General features: G+C 37.6%; 1 protein-coding gene across 12 annotated transcripts in view; it reads left to right on the forward strand.

Moving 5' to 3' along the window:
- LOC125040085 (multiple epidermal growth factor-like domains protein 6) overlaps positions 1-22,500 on the forward strand; it is a 46,549-nt gene that overhangs the window by 20,581 nt on the left and 3,468 nt on the right. For 4 of the 12 annotated variants that reach the window (XM_047634547.1, XM_047634552.1, XM_047634549.1 and 1 more), the window contains 18 exons: positions 1,707-1,847; positions 2,404-2,643; positions 3,465-3,596; positions 3,891-4,016; positions 4,730-4,855; positions 12,076-12,201; positions 13,197-13,322; positions 14,036-14,161; positions 14,454-14,585; positions 16,168-16,302; positions 16,546-16,677; positions 18,827-18,961; positions 19,364-19,495; positions 19,643-19,777; positions 20,640-20,771; positions 20,959-21,093; positions 21,915-22,049; positions 22,406-22,500. The exon at positions 22,406-22,500 is cut by the window's right edge and continues 37 nt beyond it. In XM_047634547.1, the coding sequence (XP_047490503.1) occupies positions 1,707-1,847; positions 2,404-2,643; positions 3,465-3,596; positions 3,891-4,016; positions 4,730-4,855; positions 12,076-12,201; positions 13,197-13,322; positions 14,036-14,161; positions 14,454-14,585; positions 16,168-16,302; positions 16,546-16,677; positions 18,827-18,961; positions 19,364-19,495; positions 19,643-19,777; positions 20,640-20,771; positions 20,959-21,093; positions 21,915-22,049; positions 22,406-22,500 (2,441 nt within the window). The remainder of the gene's footprint in view (positions 1-1,706; positions 1,848-2,403; positions 2,644-3,464; positions 3,597-3,890; positions 4,017-4,729; positions 4,856-12,075; positions 12,202-13,196; positions 13,323-14,035; positions 14,162-14,453; positions 14,586-16,167; positions 16,303-16,545; positions 16,678-18,826; positions 18,962-19,363; positions 19,496-19,642; positions 19,778-20,639; positions 20,772-20,958; positions 21,094-21,914; positions 22,050-22,405) is intronic. The other 8 variants (XM_047634551.1, XM_047634555.1, XM_047634554.1 and 5 more) reach the window with 8 other exon arrangements.

A 22,500-nucleotide genomic window follows, 5' to 3' on the forward strand; every position in this document is an offset into this window, starting at 1 on the left:
GGTCAGCGCCAACCAATGGCACAATGAATTTCCTTTTACTCACACGCTCAATACCCCCAAAGACCCACACCTGGGTCTTCTTCTTTATGATTTGCGAAGTTCTAGCTTTGCCCGGGACCTGGCTCAACTGTCTGCCCCTATTATACTTACGGCGCACGAGCAGGGTCTCGTCGATCTCGAGTATTACACCGGCACCTCCTATTGAATTTTAATTTTGTAACCAATATTCGGTTACTTCAGAACAAAAACTCCAATCTACGCTAGTTGGCTTAGAAATACTAATACATTTAATAATGTGTGCGTGATCCCAATGTTTTTTGTAGCCAATGATTCACAAACAAAATTACTTTAAAAGGTTCCAAATGTGTCCCCTGCAGAAACGTGCCTTTGTAATCGCTGGTCGAGAAAACGCAACTTTTACGCCGTTTTGTCTTTGCTATTTTTTCCATCTGCCTCAATACCACATATGTCGATCTTCACGTATTTGCAATCATATATAACTCAATAGTAATGCGGGTCACAACCTTCGCACCTGAGATCCATTTTGAGCAAAGATTTGGTATATTTGCTTTCCTTGCCTTGTGATTGGTTTATAGCATTTCTTGTAATGCTATTGGCTCTCGTGACAAATGTCCCGCGCATGTGGTATAGAATAAAAGTTTCATAAGGTTTCGTGCGCTGTTCATGCGGTAACATTGTTGATTTTGAAAATCGCGCGCAATTCTTCAGTTCCCTCTTGCCCGTAATATGGACCAGACACATCGATTTGCGCAGAGTAAGAAATGTCATAGTTACTGTAAATACTCGATTTTATGATGGTATTACTCGTGTATTGACAGACATTATAATGTAGAAAGAAAATTACCTTCATGTGAGTTTATGCGGAATTTTTCTAGTTACGAAATGAAAGTATTACAATAAATGAACCAAAATAACACGGTATCATTGTTTTGTTTACAAAAAGTAGGAAAGGATATCGGATGGCGATTTTTAAAACACACACACACACACACACACACACACACACACACACACACACACACACACACGCACGCACACACACACACACGCACGCACACACACACACACACACACACACACACATATATATATATATATATATATATATATATATATACTGCACACACACACACACACACACACACACACACACACACACACACAACACACACAGACACACACACACAGACACACACACACACACACACACACACGCACACACACACACACACACACACATATATATATATATATATATATATATATATATATACACAAACACACACACACACACACACACATATATATATATATATATATATATGTATGCATATATATATGTATATATATGTATATATATGTGTATAAATATATATATATATATATCATATATATTATATATATTATAAAGATATATATATGTATATATATACAGATATATATATACATATATATATATATATATATATATATATATATATATATATATATATATGTGTGTGTGTGTGTGTGTGTGTGTGTGTATATATATAGGCAACAGACACACACACACACACACACACACACACACACACACACACACACACACACACACACACACACACACACACACACACACACACACGCGCGCGCGCACGTATTCATATTTACCACTATAAATTAATCTTTACTTATCTTTGTGGTAGTTAGATCATCCCCATGCAAAAGTACGTCGCGGAAGTGCGCAAAGGCAGGCGGAAACTGCTACGACATCAACTTGCCAATGCCAATTTGTGATTTCTTGAACGGAAGGCTATGTCCCTTTCGCCCCTGCAAATGTTGTATTGGTAAGTGATATTCTTGTTGCAAATGTTGCATTAGTAACTGATATTCTTTTTACAAATGTTGCATTGGTAATACATGTTCTATTTGTAAATATTGCATTTATAAAGTTATATATTTTGTGTGCAAATTTGTTGTAAACCTTGTATTGCTAAGTTATATTTATGTAGCAAATGTTGCATTTGTATTATATATGTTGTTGATAATGTTGCATTGGTAAGTTTTATATATGTTGATGTTGCAGATATTTAGGTATCCACATCTTGTACTTTGCAATCAGGAATCTATTTTATATATTTCCCTTTCCCGTCTTTGATAAATCGAATTTTTATGTAAGCTTTTAAATTATTTAAACAAAAGTTTTACTTGCTTTGTATCCTCTTGTTAACAAAAAAGGAATTTCTGGTCCTTTTAACGTGATAAAGGTGCTGAAGATATTATTTATTTGTAAAAAACCCTTAATGTATTACAGAATTTGATATCACTTGAAAAAGTACCTAAAAACTGGTTTGTTCCTTCTTATCTCCATTTCCTTCGCTTTTCTCATTCTCACTTTTCCAGAATGTGAGAATCAATCGAACTTTAAATGCACCAAGTATTACGGAGGTTCTTGCAAAAAGAGATGCGACATCGACGAATACACGTTCAGCTGCAACTACGGGTGCAAGTGCTGCGGCTGCAAGACGGAGGGCAAGTGCGCGGCGGTGGGCGGCAAGTGCCAGCCAACCAACTACAAGTGCCCCGGGGGAACATCTGTCCCCTCGTGGTGCAAGGGGACCAGGTGCACGTGTTGCATTCCCCGTATGTATATGGGATGCTTTCATGCCTTCGTCTTCCTCGCTTGTCTTTAGATTGCCTTTCAAAACTGCCTTGATCCTGGATCTGCTGAAGGATATTGGCTTATATGTATATTTATCTATAATTATTTCGTCGCCTCTTGTTATCTTGACTCACTCTCGAGAGCACGCGGCCCTTCCTCTTTCTCTCTCTCTGTATGGCGGCAAGAGCTCTTACCTTTACCACTATTGCCTGTAGGAAACCGGGCAACTACTTTATCCACTGTTAATTGTTATACTAGCTGGGAGAGGCAGAGGGAGAGGGAGAGGGGAGGAGGAGGAGGAGAGGGAGGGAGGGGAGGGGGAGGGGGAGGGGAGGGGGGGGGAGGGGGAGGGGGGGGGAGGGGGGGGAGGGGGAGGGGAGGGGGAGGAGGGAGAGACAGACAGACAGACAGACAGACAGAGAGAGAGGGGAGAGAGAGAGGGACGAAGAGAGAGAGAGAGAAAGAGGGGAGATAGGCAGACAGAGAGGAAAGCAGAACAGGGGTTAGGTAATCGTATGGATGTCAAATACCCAAGGTTTTAACCTACTGTGCAAATATAGGGAAGCTTGTTGTGTATTTTCAACCTAAAGCGAATCAGGAATATTGGTAGTAACCACACACATACCCACACACACACACACACACACACACACACACACACACACACACACACACACACACACACATGCACGCGCGGATGTGCTCTCATACATAAGCACACACACAATGCAGACCCACATGAATCGCACGACCCCACGAAATCCATCTGACCCCCCCCCCTCTCCCTTCTGTCCGCCCCCAGCCGCCGACCCGTGCCCCGACCCCCAAGACAAGTGCCACGACCACTGTGGCTACTGCGACCAACAGTGCCAGCCGGACGAGACACCTTTGCTTGGGCTGTGCGAGAGGGAGAACTGCTACTGCTGCGTCAAAGGTCAGATTTCGTTGCCTGATAAATGGTAAAAGTAATACCATGGCGGAAGTATTGCCATGGTCAAAATATTACCATGGTGGAAGTAATTACATGGTTGCCATTTTTGAATTTATGAATTTCGGCTATTTCGTACTGGTATTTGATAGAATATTCGTCAGTATCATCATTGTTATAACTATCTTCTTCATTATCATCCTTCAGACTATTGTTACCAATGAATAATTTTTTTTTTTCATTTAATCTTTGATTTGTTCTACTGTCAGTTATAAAATGATTACAATTATACCGAAACAGAACCGTGTCCTGATCTGAATATGCAGTGCAACGCCGCGGGTGGATACTGCAACCACGATTGCAAGTCTGACGAACTGGCTCTGTCGGGGCTCTGCAAATACGACAACTGCTCCTGCTGTGCTAAAGGTGAACAGTTACTTATTTTTTGCCGGTATTGTTATAATACTAATATTAATAACGATTAGTACTAATACTAATGTTATTGATATACCGATCATACTGACAGGAGTAATAAGCACAGTCATAAAATTAACAATTACCATTTCCATTACCATCATTTTTGTTATCATTAGTAGCAAAATTACCCCTCTTGTTTTAGTCATTGTTATTATTGATTTATCTTATCTTGATGATTAAATAAAGCAAAATACATGATTCATCAAACTAATGATCACAGATCTATTTTGTTTTTTATTACAATGGACCCTGCAAATTTCGAATTCATAGTTCTCCAATTTTTAACCCTTGATATTCTCTTATACTTCGTCTTTTTTATGTATGCAACAGTGAAAACAAGCTACGCCTTTTTCTTAAAGAGATAAAGAATATCTTTCACTTTTAGTTCGTATTTTAGATCTGATTTATCTCTAGTCTTGCTTCTTTGTGTCTCTTGTATATTATTAATATTATCATTATCATAATATTTGAAATTACCATTATGGTTATATCGACGTCTTACATATAGTTTCATTCTTTCATGATTCAGTTTATGACACCATAAGAAGTAAAATGTCCATTTCTGGAGCAAAGCTTTTTACTTATTCTTAACACCATTTTATTTATTTTTATCATTACTGACTCAGTAACAAGGAACTAATGCACCCTCTCTGTCGAAGCAGATCCGTGCCCAGATCTGAACATGCAGTGCAACGCCACTGGTGGATACTGCAACGACAGGTGCAAGTCTGACGAAGTGGCTCTGTCGGGGCTCTGTAGATACGACAACTGCTCCTGCTGTGTCAAGGGTAATATGTCTCAACTCGTTTGTTACTTTATATATATATATATATATATATATATATATATATATATATATATATATATATATATATATGCATAGTGTCTTCCACAGGATCCATGTAGAGTCGCTCCATAATCTCTTCCAGCTGGTTCTGTCTTGGACATCTGTTGTCCCGCTATTAACTTGTTACTATTGACACAGTTGATCTATATTTGCTTTGGTCTCCCTTATCTTCTTCCAGCTAATGCCATCTATGATGTGCTCCATCATAATTCTCATCTCGTCTGTTGACATGCGCAAACTATCTAAATATTCCTGCATCTTTCCATCTTCTTTTCTAGTTTCATCTGCATCTTAATGTTACTATTCCTCGCACTATCTCTTGTGTAGCCATTTTTTCTAATTGCAAATCTTCGTCTCTGCCACTTCCAGTTTCTTGATTTGAGGGACATTAAACGGACTCTACACTCCAAACAACAACGCTTGTGATTTTGCAAACCTTTCCCTTCACATCTAGTATGTTCTTATCGCAAAGCACATTTGCTTATTTCCAGTTGTACCATTTATGTGTTGACTTGCATGTCCATAGATGTTCCATTTAAACATATGTACTCACTTATAGATTGTACAATTTTTAAGCCTCCTTTCTCTGTTTTTTTTTTCTTTTTTTCTTCTTTTTTTTCCTGGATGCAATGCCACACCACCGAACTTCATATGTCAAGCTACTTCTTTGCGGATCCCTTCCAAGCATTTGCTTATTCCTGCTGCATTGCTCTGCAGTGATGGCACATGCCCTTCACCACGCTGATGTACTCTTCTGAGGCTCTCTCTTTACAACTAATACAGTTCTTCTCTTGGGACTCTAGGTTTTTGAAAATCCTGTCCAGGTTTAATTGCCTCTTTTCCTGTCTTGCAGTTGTCTAGGTTCGAATTTATCATCTGCTATGGACTCCCCTTCCCTAAGGCCAGCTGCACTTCACTGATGCTCGTGATGTTTTCAACCCTTTTTTCATGCACCATCCCCTAAAGCTTCATGTTCCTCAGTCTTTCTTCTTGCATTCTCTCAGAAAGCTTCATGTTCCTCATCGTTTTTTCATGCACTCTCATAAAGCTCCGTGTCTTAGCACATAAGCTTACTTTTCCTTAATACTTGTAGACTGATATCGAATGCTTTTCCATCATGCCTTTTGTATCTCCTACTTCAGCTTACCCAGTGCAACTCCCCCTTATCATTATTTCACCTCCATCATCCACTATCACAGTGTGGAGCTAAAACCACAATTATTCTTACTAAAATATAAAAAACAGTACTCTACTCTGGTTTGGCCTTTTCCTACTATTGCGTCCGCAGACTTCCTGATACTTTATTCCATTAATTACATTGGGTATTCCATTTATATATATATATATATATATATATATATATATATATATATATATGGTGTTTACATTATGTAATAGGATGTTATTTACATATATATTGTACAATGCTTGTTTAACAAGATTAGACAGAACATTAATATCACAAATGACTGAAATTTCGTACTTGGCTTGATGTTTAAACGCCTGATGTCATTGATATTTCAGTAGATGTTCTTTCACTTTTGTTTTAAATGTCTTTTGATTGGAGATATTCCTAACATTATCTGGTAGTTGATTCCAGATCACCAGTCCTCGGATTTGCACATTTCTTGCCCCGGTTTCTGTATTCGATCTTATTTTGTTATTTTGCCTTGTATGGACACCTGTTATGTTACCTGTTGTTTGGGTAATTTCCTTGTATTATTTTATGGATCAGAAGGCACGTGTCATAATTTGATTTCTGTTGTACTTTTAGCCATTTTAGTTTGTTTATATGTGGTGTGATGTGGTCATATTTATTTACATTTCCCAGTGCTACTTTAGCCGCGAAGTTTTGTAGTTTCTGTGTCCTTTGTATTTGTGTTTTTTTTGTGAAGCCCCAGATGTTTAGACAGTAATTAAGGATACTAAGTACTAGTGTTTGTATAACAGCAATTCTTGATTCTGTGGGTATTTTATTTTTTATATGATTCAAGTATATCAGTGTGCCCATTACTTTTCTGTAGATGTGATCAATGTGTGTCCCGAATGTCATGTATCTGTCTACGTGTACCACTAGGTTTCTTACTGTTGTGTTGGGTTTGATGTAGCAACCTTGGAAATCTATAACTGTATTTGTGGGTTTTTTTTTTTTGCTATGTTCTGACGGCTGCCTATGAAAGTACATAGCGTTTTTTGTGGATATAGTTTCAGGCCATTCATATCGAAGTATTTTTTTGTTAGGGTCTGTTTGGTCTTTTCTATCAATTCATTTAGATTGTTTACAGAGGCAGCGTGAAGAAATTGAGAGTCGTCGGCGTACTGAACACGAAGGCAGTTTTTTTTTGCAATTGATGACAAATAATTTATGAATATAATGAATTAGACTGGGCCAAGGATGGAGCCTTGTGGAACACCGAACGACACTGATTGCTTTGATGATACTTTTTCATGGATTTTGACTGATTGAGTTCTCGCGGACAGGTAACTTTTGAACCAAAAATTATCAATTTCGTGATTTGTTAGTTTATTTACAAGTAATTCATGGCTGGCACTATCAAAGGCCATCGATAAATCACACAGAGTGAGCAAATTGATCTGGTTGTTGTCTATATTATTATAAATTTCATCTGTGACTGTTAGTAATGCCGTTTCGGTTGATAATTCATTCCTAAAACCGTGTTGTGTGTTAGATATAAGGTTATTTGCTTCTAAAAATGTTGTTAATTGGTTTGCAACTATTTTCTCGAGAACTTTAGATATTCCTTTTAGTATAGTGATGGGTCGATAATTAGCACCGGATTTGAAAATCGGAGTTATGATGCTGTGTTTCCAAAGTGATGGATAAACACCGGTGACTATAGATGTATCAATAACTAATCTCAGATAGTATGTAATTGCTGGTAAACTATCGTCTATGAACGATGTGCAATGCCATCCACTCCCACGGAATTTGTCTTTTTTAAGTCTTTTATTGTTAGGATAATTGTTTCTACTCCTGGTTGCGGTCTGAAAAAGTTTGCAGTAGTATTCGTTTCGTTTATGTTGTGTTGATACATGGGAGCGGTTGTCTGTTCAAAAGTCTACCTACTTCTGCAAAGAAGATATTAAAGTGTTCTACATTATTTATGGAATTTTGGGAAGTGTCTGAGTTTTGTTTCTTCTTAGGCACTAATGTATTTACTAGTTTCCACGTTTCGGCAGAATCGTTTCTGCATTCATTGAACATATTAAAAAAAAAAAAAAAAAAAAAAAGATTTCGCCCAGTGCAGGAGTGTTTTCACATTTTTCTACTTTTGTATTCAGCCTGAAGAGTGGTGTCAAATCTGTTTATCTTGAGAGCTTTGTGAGTTTTATTGCTATCATTTATGGCCCTCTTAATGTTGTCATTTATCCAGGGGGCGGGAGGACGCCTAACTGTTTTTGTTTTAAAAGGAGCGCAGGCATCGAGGCCGTTCCTTATCACGTTTGTAAGAATATTAACTTGTTTGTCAACGTCATCGGTTGTTAAGATCTCTGACAGTGACGAGTCTCTGACAATGACGAGGCTATTATATGTTGCCAGAGTAACTGAGGATCGTAATGCGTTAGGTCGCGAAAGGTTTTGTTGAATGGTTTTCACTTTGTTTTTTCTATATTTAAGGTCATGGTTATAAGCTCAGCAATGTGGCATGGGACAGCGTATGCGTGTAGTGTAATATGGTGTCTGTTTGTTATTATAACATCTAATATGGATGAGGTGTTTTCTGTAGTTGATTTGATTTGTTTTTGTTAATTATCCCATTTAGCTTTGCATTTGGTTAATTAGCCTAAGATGAAAAGTGGTTTTCTCTTTATTGACATTTCTCTGAGAATATTTTCCAGGTAGTCAAATGATTCTGTGGTGGCATGAGGGTGTCTATAGATTGTGCCGACGAGGAAGTAAGGATACAAACTGCTTTGTACGGTTACCCATGAAAGTTTAGGATGCTGATGAAACTACTTGATATTTCTTGGTGAAGGCAAGTTTCACTACTGCACAAAATGACAATATGTCTCGCCTTAATTGTCAATTGAATTTCTTCGAAATGACCGAGGAGGGACTGTACATTGATGTGTTCTATTCTGATGGTGTTTAATGATTTGACCGCCGGATATGCATCGTCAAACATTCTGCTCGCCTTTGTACTTGTTTCTATTTAGGAATACCTTTACGTTGTTGGGAAAGATGTCGGACTCTAAGAAAAGATCTGAGTTTATATCTTTGCCCCTTACGGTGACTGAAGCTTGAGTAATGACTATTTGTCATATTTATTTTGAAAGCTTTGACATTGGAAATTTGGTTGAATTTATTTTCCAGGAAGTCTTCAATATCGTCTTCATCTGTATGTGGGTGGTACACTGCTTGAGGACGGTCGGCACCTTGCAAGGATTTTGGCGAGTGGCGTCCCTCCCTTGTTTTCTAGAGTTGACTAGAACGAAACCTTCCTCATCTTGGTGGGGCTGCGGCTGCTCGTTTGTTTGCTTCTGTGTTTCCGCTCGTTCCGCGTAGTTGTTGATGATGAGCTGTGGTGCTTGTGGAGCAGGAGAGATAGTAGTCTGCCGGGTCGGAGGGGATGCAAAGGGGAAGGATTGGTAGGCGGATTGATCGTGGGCAGGGGTTGGGAGATCAGATATTACGTGATGGGGTTGAGGATGTTGTGACGAAAGCTTCCTTTCCGCATTCCTACGGCTGAGAAGGCATCGCACCCTGCCGAATTAGACTGTTGATTGCAGATTGTTGTTTGGAGAACATTCCGATCAGCAAATCAATTCTATTTTCAATAAGATCTTGATTGGCAAAGAAGGGTTCGTGTTGTGTTTGTGTATTTTGGTGTTTTGGTTTTTGAAAGATTTTTACCAATGGTGTAGAGATACCTGTTTTCTTTGGTGGTGGAGACCAGTCAGTGGCGGGAGTGTCTGCCGTTGTTATTGTCCTTTTTAAAGCACTGATCAATCATGGTATGCACTATGGAGATGGCCATCCTTTTAATGTCTTTAGTTATATTTCTTGTCCTTCTTGAGTCTGATATATGCAGAATAATATTGTAGGCGTTTTCGATCTCATCCGGGCTGTACAGTTTCCTTATTTGATCACACAGAACCATCCAAGCCCATGCGTTTTTTGTTGCAATAAAGCATAGGATCGTGTTTAGCACTATAGTTATGCTGCCTACCTGATAGACAGCTTTTCTATCTGCACTGTATTCACTGTTTTCATTTATCTGATTTGTTTCTTCATTGTTTTCACTGTTATCACTGAAATTACTGATTTCGCTGTAATTACTGATCGGGCTGCTGTGGTTCTCCGGGTTGCTGAGTCGCCCTTTGCCCTGGGCGGGGGCTTGATCCTGGCTGCCATGGGGGTGCCCATCGTCATGGGTGAGGGAGCAGCTTTGACCCACGCTGCCAAGGGGCCCGTATCCTAGGGCGGAGGTCTCATTACCCTGGGAGAAGGGCACGAAACCCTGGGCTAAGGGTCCCCTTTCACTTTAGGGATTAAAGTTCGGGCTAGCTGTCCGAGGAAGCACCGGGGAAGCTCCCTGGCTGGCCCCCTGTGACCCGGGGAGGGTAGTCCCCGGGTCCCTCTGACTCTACCGGACCATGAGATGCCGTGGTATGCTGAGCTGTTAGGCGGCGGCGGAGAGGAGGCAAAAACACGTCCTTTCACCACGGCGGCTAGACAGTAGTCTGTGCTGGTTCTCCATATGTTTTAAAATCAAATTCTCTATTTATCATTATAATGGTTATTATTATTGACACCTAAAAAGTCCTCTTGTGCGCAGCTCAAGCGGCGGGTGGTGGTATGGGAAAGAAAACGAGGTTTCCAGCGCGTTAGTAGAAGATGGGAATCAATATTCGCATTCTTTCAAGGGAGACTAATCGATTATGATTAATATATATATATATATATATATATATATATATATATTACACACACACACACACACACACACACACACACACACACACACACACACACACACACACACACACACACACACACACACACACACACATACACACACACACACACACACACACTGTGATGCTAGTAATTTATGTTTCTGGATGTATACTTTACTTGTAAATATATCCTTCGTTTCCGTCCGTCTGTCCTCACCTGCCCCGTGTCACCGCGTTGCCTCTCCTCTCTCTGTTTTATACCCCCTCCTCTCCCTTTCCTCTTCAGACCTGAGTATGGAATCCAGGTGGATTCCAAAACTGTTGTTTTTACATTGTGGGTTTTTCTACCATTGTATCAACACGGTAGAGTGTTTTCACCTTTCATATTTATATTTATCTTTATTATTAATCTATCCATTCATTTTACGTTTTCAGCCTTTAGATATACTTGCAGGCCAGAGAAAATAGAGCTGAAGTTTTATTATACACTGTACTTTGTAAACATTACATGATACTACTTTGCATTTTCTTTAACATACGGGTTTTATGAATGCTGACGCGACGAATCTGATTACCGTGGGGACGTGCTCAAACTGGGATCTTTTTGATCCAGTCAGTCAGCACTAAGAACTAATCCTTTTCACTGTCGAAACAGATCCGTGTCCAGATCTGAACATGCAGTGCAACGCCACTGGTGGATACTGCAACGACAGGTGCAAGTCTGACGAAGTGGCTCTGTCGGGGCTCTGCTAGATACGACAACTGCTCCTGCTGTGTCAAGGGTAATGTGTCGTGACTTATTTTTGGTACAGTAATAATGATTAAACACATCTTTATCATTATTATTATCATCGTTGTTGTTGTTGTTGTTGTTATAACTATTATTATTGCCATTAATGTTATCATTATTACTAAAGTTGTTTCATGATCATTTGATTTTTGATTTTCTTCATATATCATAGGAGTGGTGTTTTCACATTTTACATTCCCAGAATATTTCATCGAATAATAATTTATATCACCAGGAAACCTAACATAGGTTTTTAGAGCTTTCCTAATTAGGATTCTTATTTTATTTAAGAAATAGTATGTTCTTTATTTTTTTTGCAATTGGTTCGATCAGAATTACATTGGCCATTGTCGAAATATTTGTAACAATACTTATCATCGTCAAAATTAACGTTGTAGCCCCAACATTAGTCAGCACAAGGAACTAATCCATCCCCTCTGCCGACACAGATCCATGTCCAGATCTGAACATGCAGTGCAACGCCACCGGTGGATACTGCAACAACAGGTGCCAGTCTGACGAAGTGGCCCTGTCGGGGCTCTGCCGATACGACAACTGCTCCTGCTGTGTCAAGGGTAATGTGTTTGTATGCACTTAATTTTATATCCATATTACTTTTTTAATGTAATAAAATCAACAGTGATGATGACGATAAAGAGAAGAATTAACATGGATATTTATCACAACCGTCGTTGTAACTGCCATTTTCATAAAAAAAGTAATTCTTTCTTTTACTATGATTTGACTGCCCCTGCAGTGTCAAGGGGTTATTGTTATTCGGATTTGAAATCCATACCTTGAAAATATTTTAAGAAATAGATTATGAATATATATTGATATTTAAATGATATCTAGGCAATGAAGGTCTCACAAGCGAATTAATTTTCCTCATCAAATTTTGAAATATACGAACCCATCGTCTTTAGAAATTATTGTATGAGCTATAATACAAGGAACTTAAAGCGATTGCTTCGTTGTTTGTGCACAAATAAACACACATGCACATACAGAACAGTACAGTACATATGCATGCGGCCAGTATGGTAGGATCTATATGGGGTTTTACAAAATTAATTATATATATATTATATAACTATATATATATGTATGTGTGTGTGTATGTATGTATATATATTAATATATAAACATATATCAGGGTTGTATACATACATACATATATTTATGTATACATGTGTACATATGCATATATGTATGTATACATATATATGTTCATGTATATATATATATATATATATATGGATATGTATGTATATGTACGTATGTATGTACATTATTACTTTTACAGTTGCTAAATAAAAATAATGCTAAATAAATTTCAGAATAGGAAACATCCATTATAGTTATCTGTAGCTGAAATTAATCTTAAATCTTTATCCGTATCATAATATTATGGCCATGAAAAAAACTTTAAGTGTTAATGCCTTCATTGCAGAAGATAATACAATTAATCATTACGACGATTATGGTCATGTCATCATTATTGTTACCACCATTAATGTCTTAGTATCAGTGAGAACAATGAACTAACCCATTCCCTCTGCCGACACAGATCCGTGTCCAGATCTGAACATGCAGTGCAACGCCACTGGTGGACATTGCAGCCACGAGTGCAAGTCTGACGAACTGGCTCTGTCGGGGCTCTGCACTTATGACAACTGCTCCTGCTGTGTCAAGGGTAATGTGTCATATGCTTCTATATCCATACTACTTCCATGATTATGATATGAGCAACAACGATGATGACGACTAATGGTGATAGTTATCACAGCCATCGGTATAAATGTCTTCCTTTTCCTTTGCTATTGTTACGAATTCTTTATTATACTATGATTACATAAGTGTCTCTATATACTTTCCTTTTTCATAAGGAAGCTTCTTATAATTGATCATAACTGTACAATAACGTCAACTAAGGGAACATAAATGACAAAATAAACGCTGTTAAAAGTAATCCAGTAATTATGAAGCTAAGAAAATTTATTTTAGCTATCTGCATATCTAATTCATCTCTATTCAGTTACCGTGGTCTCCCTATCTGTTCTAATACACATCACCATTATCATCAGCAGCTTCTTTGTTTATTTATCTATTTTTCATATTTCATATAGGTCGCGTTTCATATTTTACAACCGCTGCATTTTTCAACGAATATTAATTTATATCACCAGGAAACCTAACATAGGTTTTTAGAGTTTTCCTTTTAAAATGATTCCGCTAATTAGGATCCTTATATTTAAACCATATTTTTGCCATTTGCTCGATCAGAATTACATTGATCATTGTCGAAATATCTCTTATTTGTAACAATACTTACCATCGTCAAAATTAACGTTGTAGTCCCTACATCAGTCAGCACAAGGAACTAATCCATCCCCTCTGCCGACACAGATCCATGTCCAGATCTAAACATGCAGTGCAACGCCACCGGTGGATACTGCAACGACAGGTGCAAGTCTGACGAAGTGGCCCTGTCTGGGCTCTGCAGATACGACAACTGCTCCTGCTGTGTCAAGGGTAGTGTGTTTATATTTTACTATATACAGTAATATTATTTTTTACTACTACCTTATTTTCTCTAATTTTTCCCTTCCCATAAAGAAGCTTCTTATAACTAATCATAACTGCACAATATCGTCAACTAAACAAACGTAATTTTAAAGGTTTTCAAACGAAACCGTGTTAAAATTAATCCAGTAATTATGAAAGACAGGAAAATGTAAAGTTCTTAACGATTTGCATTCCTAATCTATCTCTATCTTGTTGCCTTTGGTCAACAACACAAAGAGCTAATCTATCCTCACTGCAGATACAGAACCTTGTCCAGATTTAGAGCAACAGTGTCTCTCCAGACATGGATACTGTAACCATACGTGCCTGCCTGACGAAGTGGCTCTGCCAGGGTTCTGCAAATACGACAACTGCTCCTGCTGTGTCAAGGGTAATCTATTTCAATACGCTTTTGAGACCCGTACTTTAAGAATGTCACGGATAATGGGAATCACTAACTATCGATGGTTTAATGATATTCAGCTAATGAAGGGCTCGCAGCTGAATGAATTTCCCTTATCAAATTTTGCAGTATAGACACTCACTGTATTAAGTAGTATTTGTACAAATTTCATAAAAGGAATTTAAAAGGAACCTTCTGTCTATCGCTCTGCGGACACAGCTACATGTGTGTGTGTGTGATTTTCCGACCGCTGCGCCTGGCGTGACAATGGATAGCTATCCATTAATTTTTTATCCTTATTTTACAAACGCATCATTCGTATATATATATTAAAAGATGGTGGCACGGTTGTCAGTAACCAGATGTTCTACCGGAATTCATATAAAAAATAATTTAATTTCTGTAATCGGTAATGATCGTCTATTAACCATACGTCGAATATCTATCGTGTAATACAACTTGAAGGTGTTCATGTTACGTGGAAATGAGTGATCAAAATGTAATTCACATTAGATTCTTCCATGTGAAGAAGTATGTATGTGTATATGGATAAATGTCTTAAATGATTAAGCGTCTACCGACAGACACTTAAAGGAATAAATATATACACAGTTATGCATTTCTATCCATATCTATCCTCGTATATTGATATACTAAAATATGATAATAATGTGCATTATTTTATACTAGTTTTATATACATACATACATACATACATACACACACACACACACACACACACATATATATATATATATATATATATATATTAACACTGAACGAGTAGAATTCTTTCCGAGCCTTACTTATAAATATAATAACGGGAAAACTTATGATAAAAGTAATTATTTTCATAGTTGTTACTATTGGTATTGATTATTTCGGCACCAAATATGTAATCAGGTCTCGTTTCCTATATATTTTCTTATACTGATTTTATATTTTCGACAAGCAATTATTCGCTATAAAAACAAACAAGCAAACAGTAATAATTTCCTTACAATGAATCTAGTAATTATGATTTCATAGATTTGCTGCCCTCGACGAGTTTTTTTTTTTCTCAATCATGCTTATTCAATGTTATTATTATTATAATCATTATCCGATTTTTGTTATTATTATTTTTACAATAACCAAATCACGGTATTTTTTAAAAGCATACCGCTGGTGGGGCTTCGAATCCGTAACTCTTATCCATCTAATACCTTGTTTCTTTTTGGTCTTCTTTTGTCTTATATATATCTTACCTGTTTCTAGTTCTTGAAGTGAACCAACATTATGTGCGCCATCGCTCTCAGTTGTTCTATTATCGTTCTTATTGTCCTTATTGTTCTTGAGATGTTTATTATGAATATGGTCATATTTACGTTTCTAATGACCTATCTATATTTTACACCTAACAAAAGGCATATTTTACAAGTATGGTTGTAATTATTTCAAATGAAGTACCTAAATTTTGTGTATTATTATTATATATTCACTACATGATTCACTACAGTATTGCATCATTCTGAAAGTAAAATGATCTTATTGCTATTTTATATTATCATCGATATCGTTATTGATTCAGCAACAACATCTCCGTGTCCTGATCTGAATATGCAATGCAACACTACTGGTGGATACTGTCACCACGAGTGCAAGTCTGACGAAGTGGCTGTGGCGGGGCTCTGTGCATCCGAAAACTGCTCCTGCTGTGTCAAGGGTAATATATATATACAGTATTATCATAGCCTTCACTCGTGTTTCATGATTTTCTTTATCATTGAAGACTTTTGTATGATGTGTGATATGTTTGCTCTTATTTGTTCTTTAAATACTTATTTTCATTATCACCGCCATCAGCATTATCATCAATATAATCAACGTCATCATCAACGTCAACATAATCATCATCATAATTATCTACACATTATTCAAAATAACAACTAATCCAACCTCAATGCAGATACAGAACCTTGTCCAGATTTGGAGCAACAGTGTGCCTCCAGACACGGATACTGTAACCCTAAGTGCATGTCTGACGAAGAAGCTCTATCGGGGCTCTGCAAATACGACAACTGCTCCTGCTGCGTCAAGGGTAGACCCTCCTTTTTGGCATTCGTACTTGAGCAAGCTATTATTCAAAAGTATATATAAAATATTGATAGCAAAATATATGATGGTCTCGCAGGCTAATGGGTCTTATACAGTAAGTTCGCAGGACCTTCTTGTCCTTCACAATAATTGAAAAGTCACGGTCTGTCTGTGCCTGGGAACTCTGAAAGATGTTCGTTAAATATGAATGTCTGTTTCGTTGGTGAATCACACCTCTCTTAGGTGCGAGACACGTACCACTCTGTTCTAACGTATGTTTATAGTTGCGCATTTCTACAGTTTCAATCTCAGTTCCGCCGTAGCAGATAACTCACGAGACACTTCCACATTTGGGGGTGGTCAACAGACAGTCACCACGGCCCGGCCGGCGCCCAGTGCCCCTAAAGCGTAGCTGGCCCAGCATGACCGCTCAAGGCCTCTGTTCTTTAGTCTTAGCACATACATGATGTGAACGGGACTCATTCGGATACACACGGAATTTCCACTCTCTCATTGTTGTTCGTATTTTGTTGTTTGGTGTTTCTCTACGAGACCTTGAGGGTGAAGAAAACACCGATGAAGACAGTTATGTCTCGAGTTCTTGCTCTGTTTAAGAGACGACCTTATGCCTTTATGGGAATTTTGGGAGCACAAGTCAAAAGCATTAATAAGAAATATCTTTTTATTTTGGCTATTTCTTTAATATTGGGCGTATCAAATATTCCGCTGCTGAGGTACAGGAACCTTTTCAGTCAGGGTTGGGTCTGCCCTTGTATGGGTAGTGTGGAGCAAGTGAAGCTCACCACCCGTCTGCCGTCAGCACCTTCGCCACCTCACCACCTCGGCTGCTTCCCGCGCAACTTAGTCCTCCTTGGCTGTGACGTCACGCTTGTTCACGCATTTTTATCCTTGTTTATGCTTGTTTGCCGGACCTAAGTACCCATCACCATAAGTTTACCATTATTTTCATATGGTACGTTAAGTTTGTTTGTTTAATTTATAAAAAGTTATACGTATTATGATTAACATATTGTCAATACGTGACAAAGACTAAAGTAGGTTCATTGGAGATCAGCTCTGACAAAAATAAAATGGAACTCTTCATGTTCCTCTACTCCACACGCCAGGCTCCAGCAGAGATTGTCACTGCTAGACATGTGACTACAGAGACAAAATAAAATATTGTACTCTATAAATCGTAAAGAGAATCTCAATATTTTACGTAGGTGATATGCTACACAGCAATATCAAATAAACATAATCTTTATTTCACATGGCGTAATATATCACACAAAAGGCAGTGTGTATAATATAATCACATAATTATCACAATACTCGTACGGTAATACAGGCATCACAACCCGTATGTAATGGCATCACAACATGGCACTAACAACTCACTTCATTATCACAACCCACAATTGTCTCATTCATGCGTCTGAAATGGCTGCTGCTTGTGATTGATCAGTTATATTTGTGTTTGATGGTCTTCCCACAATGAGTTTCGTTCGTCTAATGTTGCGATATATATACTTGATATATTCAGTGGTATTTATGGGAGTTTTACAGAAGAAACTTAAAATGATTCACTGTGAATGTGTACATACATAGATAATCAAACACACACGCACGCACCTTTCGCTGTCACCAAACCCACGAGCAAAGGTTTCTAACACTTTCCTTATCAAGACTAAATGATTATGATTATTTATATTTTCATTTTATTTTATATGCAGTCTTTCCAGGAGGTAAATCGAGTATTTTGACATGATTGGACCTGTAACTTTAATAATCTCAAGTTATATTCCTGTGTTCTGTGTTTTACCAGTCTTTTTCGTTGGTCATACTGGTGTATCTAACGATATGTCTGTCTTTTGCACCTCCTAACTGAAACGTTCCTCTTGGTCACTGTAGTTGGAATTCATTTCTAGTCATATTTTCTGTCTTTCTCTTTGCCATTTCCTGTCAATTTGGCTCTCCATTATACTATTGGCATTATTGTCTTTATTGTACTTATTGTAATACCTACTGTTTGCCCTAATCATTATAATTAGAATAAATTATCGGTATTTGTATAAGGTCCAATATCAGTGCAAACTCTTCACTTATGGTAATCACTACCATCCCTTTTATTGTTATCGTTATTGCTCCAGCATCAACAGATCCCTGTCCGGATCTGAACATGCAATGCAACACTACCGGTGGATACTGTAATCACGAGTGCAAGTCTGGCGAAGTGGCTGTGGCGGGGCTCTGCGCATTCGAAAACTGCTCCTGCTGCGTTAAGGGTAATGTGTTTATCCATTTACTTCTGTATCATACAACGTTTATCATAATAATAAAAGCAACGCTGATAATAATAATAATGATAGTGATATTGACAACGACAATGATGATGATAATATTAATGATAATGACAATGGTAATAATAATATAAAATGAAAATGACAATGATAACAATAATGTAAAATGATAAAAATAAAATTATAACAACAACGGATACATGTATTATTATATCTATTGGTGTTGTTTAAAAAAATCACTATTACGAAAAGCTTTGTATGGTGTATAAGTGATGGTTCTCATCTATCCTTCCAACACATTATCGTCATTATCATCCTCAATGTTAATATCAATATCACCATCTAAACTTCAGTCACTAATCAGGAACTAATCCATCCTCACTGTAGATACAGAACCTTGTCCAGATTTGGAGCAACAGTGTACCTCCAGACACGGATACTGTAACCCTAAGTGCATGTCTGACGAAGAAGCTCTATCGGGGCTCTGCAAATACGACAACTGCTCCTGCTGCGTTAAAGGTAAGGTATTTTTGATCCTTCTAGCATTCGGAAATATAAATTTTAAAATAGTTTCTTTTATAAATGTTTGCGGTATATGCACCTTATGCAGCATTTATTTATATTAGCTTGCTATTTTCCTTATTATTGGTATGGTCGTTCTCCCAGCGTCAGCAGATCCCTGTCCAGATCTGAACATGCAGTGCAACACTACTGGAGGTTACTGTCAACACGAATGCAAGTCTGACGAAGTGGCTGAGGCAGGGCTCTGCGCATTCGAAAACTGCTCCTGTTGTGTCAAGGGTAGGCTATTTTGTATCAACTTTAAACTCCGTACTATAAGAAAATTATTATAAGTGATAGAAAATTAAAAAAAATATGGGCTGTGAAATATCCAAGTAATGAAAGTCCTACAGTCGAATGAGTTTCGTTTGTCAAATTTTGCGATATACTTAATATATTCAGTTATTCATTAGTATTTATAGGATCTTTACAGAAAAAAACTTAAAAGGGACTGATTCACTGAGTTTACGTAGATATACATATTCACACACACCTTTCACTGTCTCCAAACTATCGAACAAACGTTTCTATTACTTCCCTTATCAAGATGAACTAACTAATCATGACAGTCCTCAGCTCTCTAGTTTTTCAAATATGCTTCTCTCCCGACGTTTTTATTTTTGCCCTTTTTTTTTAGGAGACTTGATATGTACCTTTAATGATTTCAAGTCTTATTATTCCTTTGGTTTCATCTCGCTCTGTGTTTTTCCAGGCTTTTCTAGTTGGTCATCCTCTTGTTTCTAACGATATGTCTGTCTTTTGTTCCTCCTAACTGAAACGTTCCTCGTGATCATCTGATAAAAGCAATACTGATAATAATGATAATGATAGGGATAGTGATAATAGCAACGTTAATAACAATAATGTAAAGCAATAAAAACAGTAATAACAGATAAAGAATGCTAACGGATACAGGTATTACTATATCTGTCGTTGGTCATAATTTTCACTATTACTAAAGGCTTAGTATGGTGTATAACAGATGGTTCTAATCGGTCTCTCCAACACTTATAATCATCGTCATTATCCTCCTCAACGTTAGTATCAACATCACCATCTGAACTTCAGTCACTAATCAGGAACTAATCCATCCTCACTGCAGATACAGAACCTTGTCCAGATTTGGAGCAACAGTGTGCCTCCAGACACGGATACTGTAACCCTAAGTGCATGTCTGACGAAGAGGCTCTATCGGGGCTCTGCAAATACGACAACTGCTCCTGCTGCGTCAAGGGTAGGCTATTTTAATCCTTGTAGCATTAGTACTTGAAAAAGTTCTAAGTAAATAAATACTTTTAAATACTGATAGCAAAATGATAGGCAAGTTTTCTTCATGAATTTTTGCGATATATGCACCTTATGTAGCATTTATCTATATGAGCTTGTTATTATCCTTATTATTGGTATGGTCGTTCTCCCAGCGTCAGCAGATCCCTGTCCAGATCTGATCATGCAGTGCAACACTACTGGTGGTTACTGTCAACACGAGTGCAAGACTGACGAAGTGGCTGTTGCAGGGCTCTGCGCATTTGAAAACTGCTCCTGTTGTGTCAAGGGTAGGCTATTTTTTATCAGTTCTAAACTCCGTTCTATAAGAAAATCATTATAAGTGATAGAAAATTAAAAAAAAATATGGGCTGTTAATTGATATCCAAGTAATGAAAGTCCTACAGCCGAATGAGTTTCGTTTGTTAAATTTTGCGATATACTTACTATATTCAGTAGTATTTATAGGAGCCTTACAGAAGAAACTGATTCACTGTGTTTACGTAGATATACATAGTCACACACACACCTTTCACTATCTCCAAACTAACGAACAAACGTTTCTAATACTTCCCTTATCAAGATGAACTAACTAATCATGACAGTCCTCAGCTCTCTAGTTTTTCAAATATGCTTCTCTCCCGACGTTTTTATTTTTGCCCTTTTTTTCAGGAGACTGGATATGTACCTTTAATGATTTCAAGTCTTATTATTCCTTTGGTTTCATCTCGCTCTGTTTTTCCAGGCTTTTCTAGTTGGTCATCCTCTTGTTTCTAACGATATGTCTGTCTTTTGTTCCTCCTAACTGAAACGTTCCTCGTGATCATCTGTAGTTGGAATTAATTTCTAGTCATGTTCTTTTCTGTCTTTCTCTTTGTCATTTCCTGTCAGTTTGGCTCTTCATTATACTATTGTCATTGTCGTCTTTATTAATATGGCTCTTAATAAATGCAATTGCATAGATGTCTCTGATGAATTACGTACCATTTGCCCTAATTATTTTATTCCCAATAAATGATCATAATTTGTACAATGATCACTGTCAAGGCAAATTCTGCACTTATTGTAATCATCATTTTTATCCTTATTACCATTATGGATATTGCCGCAGCATCAACAGATCCCTGTCCGGATCTGAACATGCAATGCAACACTACCGGTGGATACTGTAATCACGAGTGCAAGTCTGGCGAAGTGGCTGTGGCGGGGCTCTGCGCATTCGAAAACTGCTCCTGCTGCGTTAAGGGTAATGTGTTTATCCATTTACTTCTGTATTCATACAACGTTTATCATGATGATAAAAGCAATACTGATAATAATGATAATGATAGGGATAGTGATAATAGCAACGTTAATAACAATAATGTAAAACAATAATAACAGTAATAACAGATAAAGAATGCTAACGGATACAGGTATTACTATATCTGTCGTTGGCCATAATTTTCACTATTACTAAAGGCTTAGTATGGTGTATAACAGATGGTTCTAATCGGTCTCTCCAACACTTATAATCATCGTCATTATCATCCTCAACGTTAGTATCAACATCACCATCTGAACTTCAGTCACTAATCAGGAACTAATCCATCCTCACTGCAGATACAGAACCTTGTCCAGATTTGGAGCAACAGTGTGCCTCCAGACACGGATACTGTAACCCTAAGTGCATGTCTGACGAAGAAGCTCTATCGGGG

Source organism: Penaeus chinensis, chromosome 28, assembly GCF_019202785.1.
Source record: "Penaeus chinensis breed Huanghai No. 1 chromosome 28, ASM1920278v2, whole genome shotgun sequence".
NCBI classification, from domain to species: Eukaryota; Metazoa; Arthropoda; class Malacostraca; order Decapoda; family Penaeidae; genus Penaeus; species Penaeus chinensis.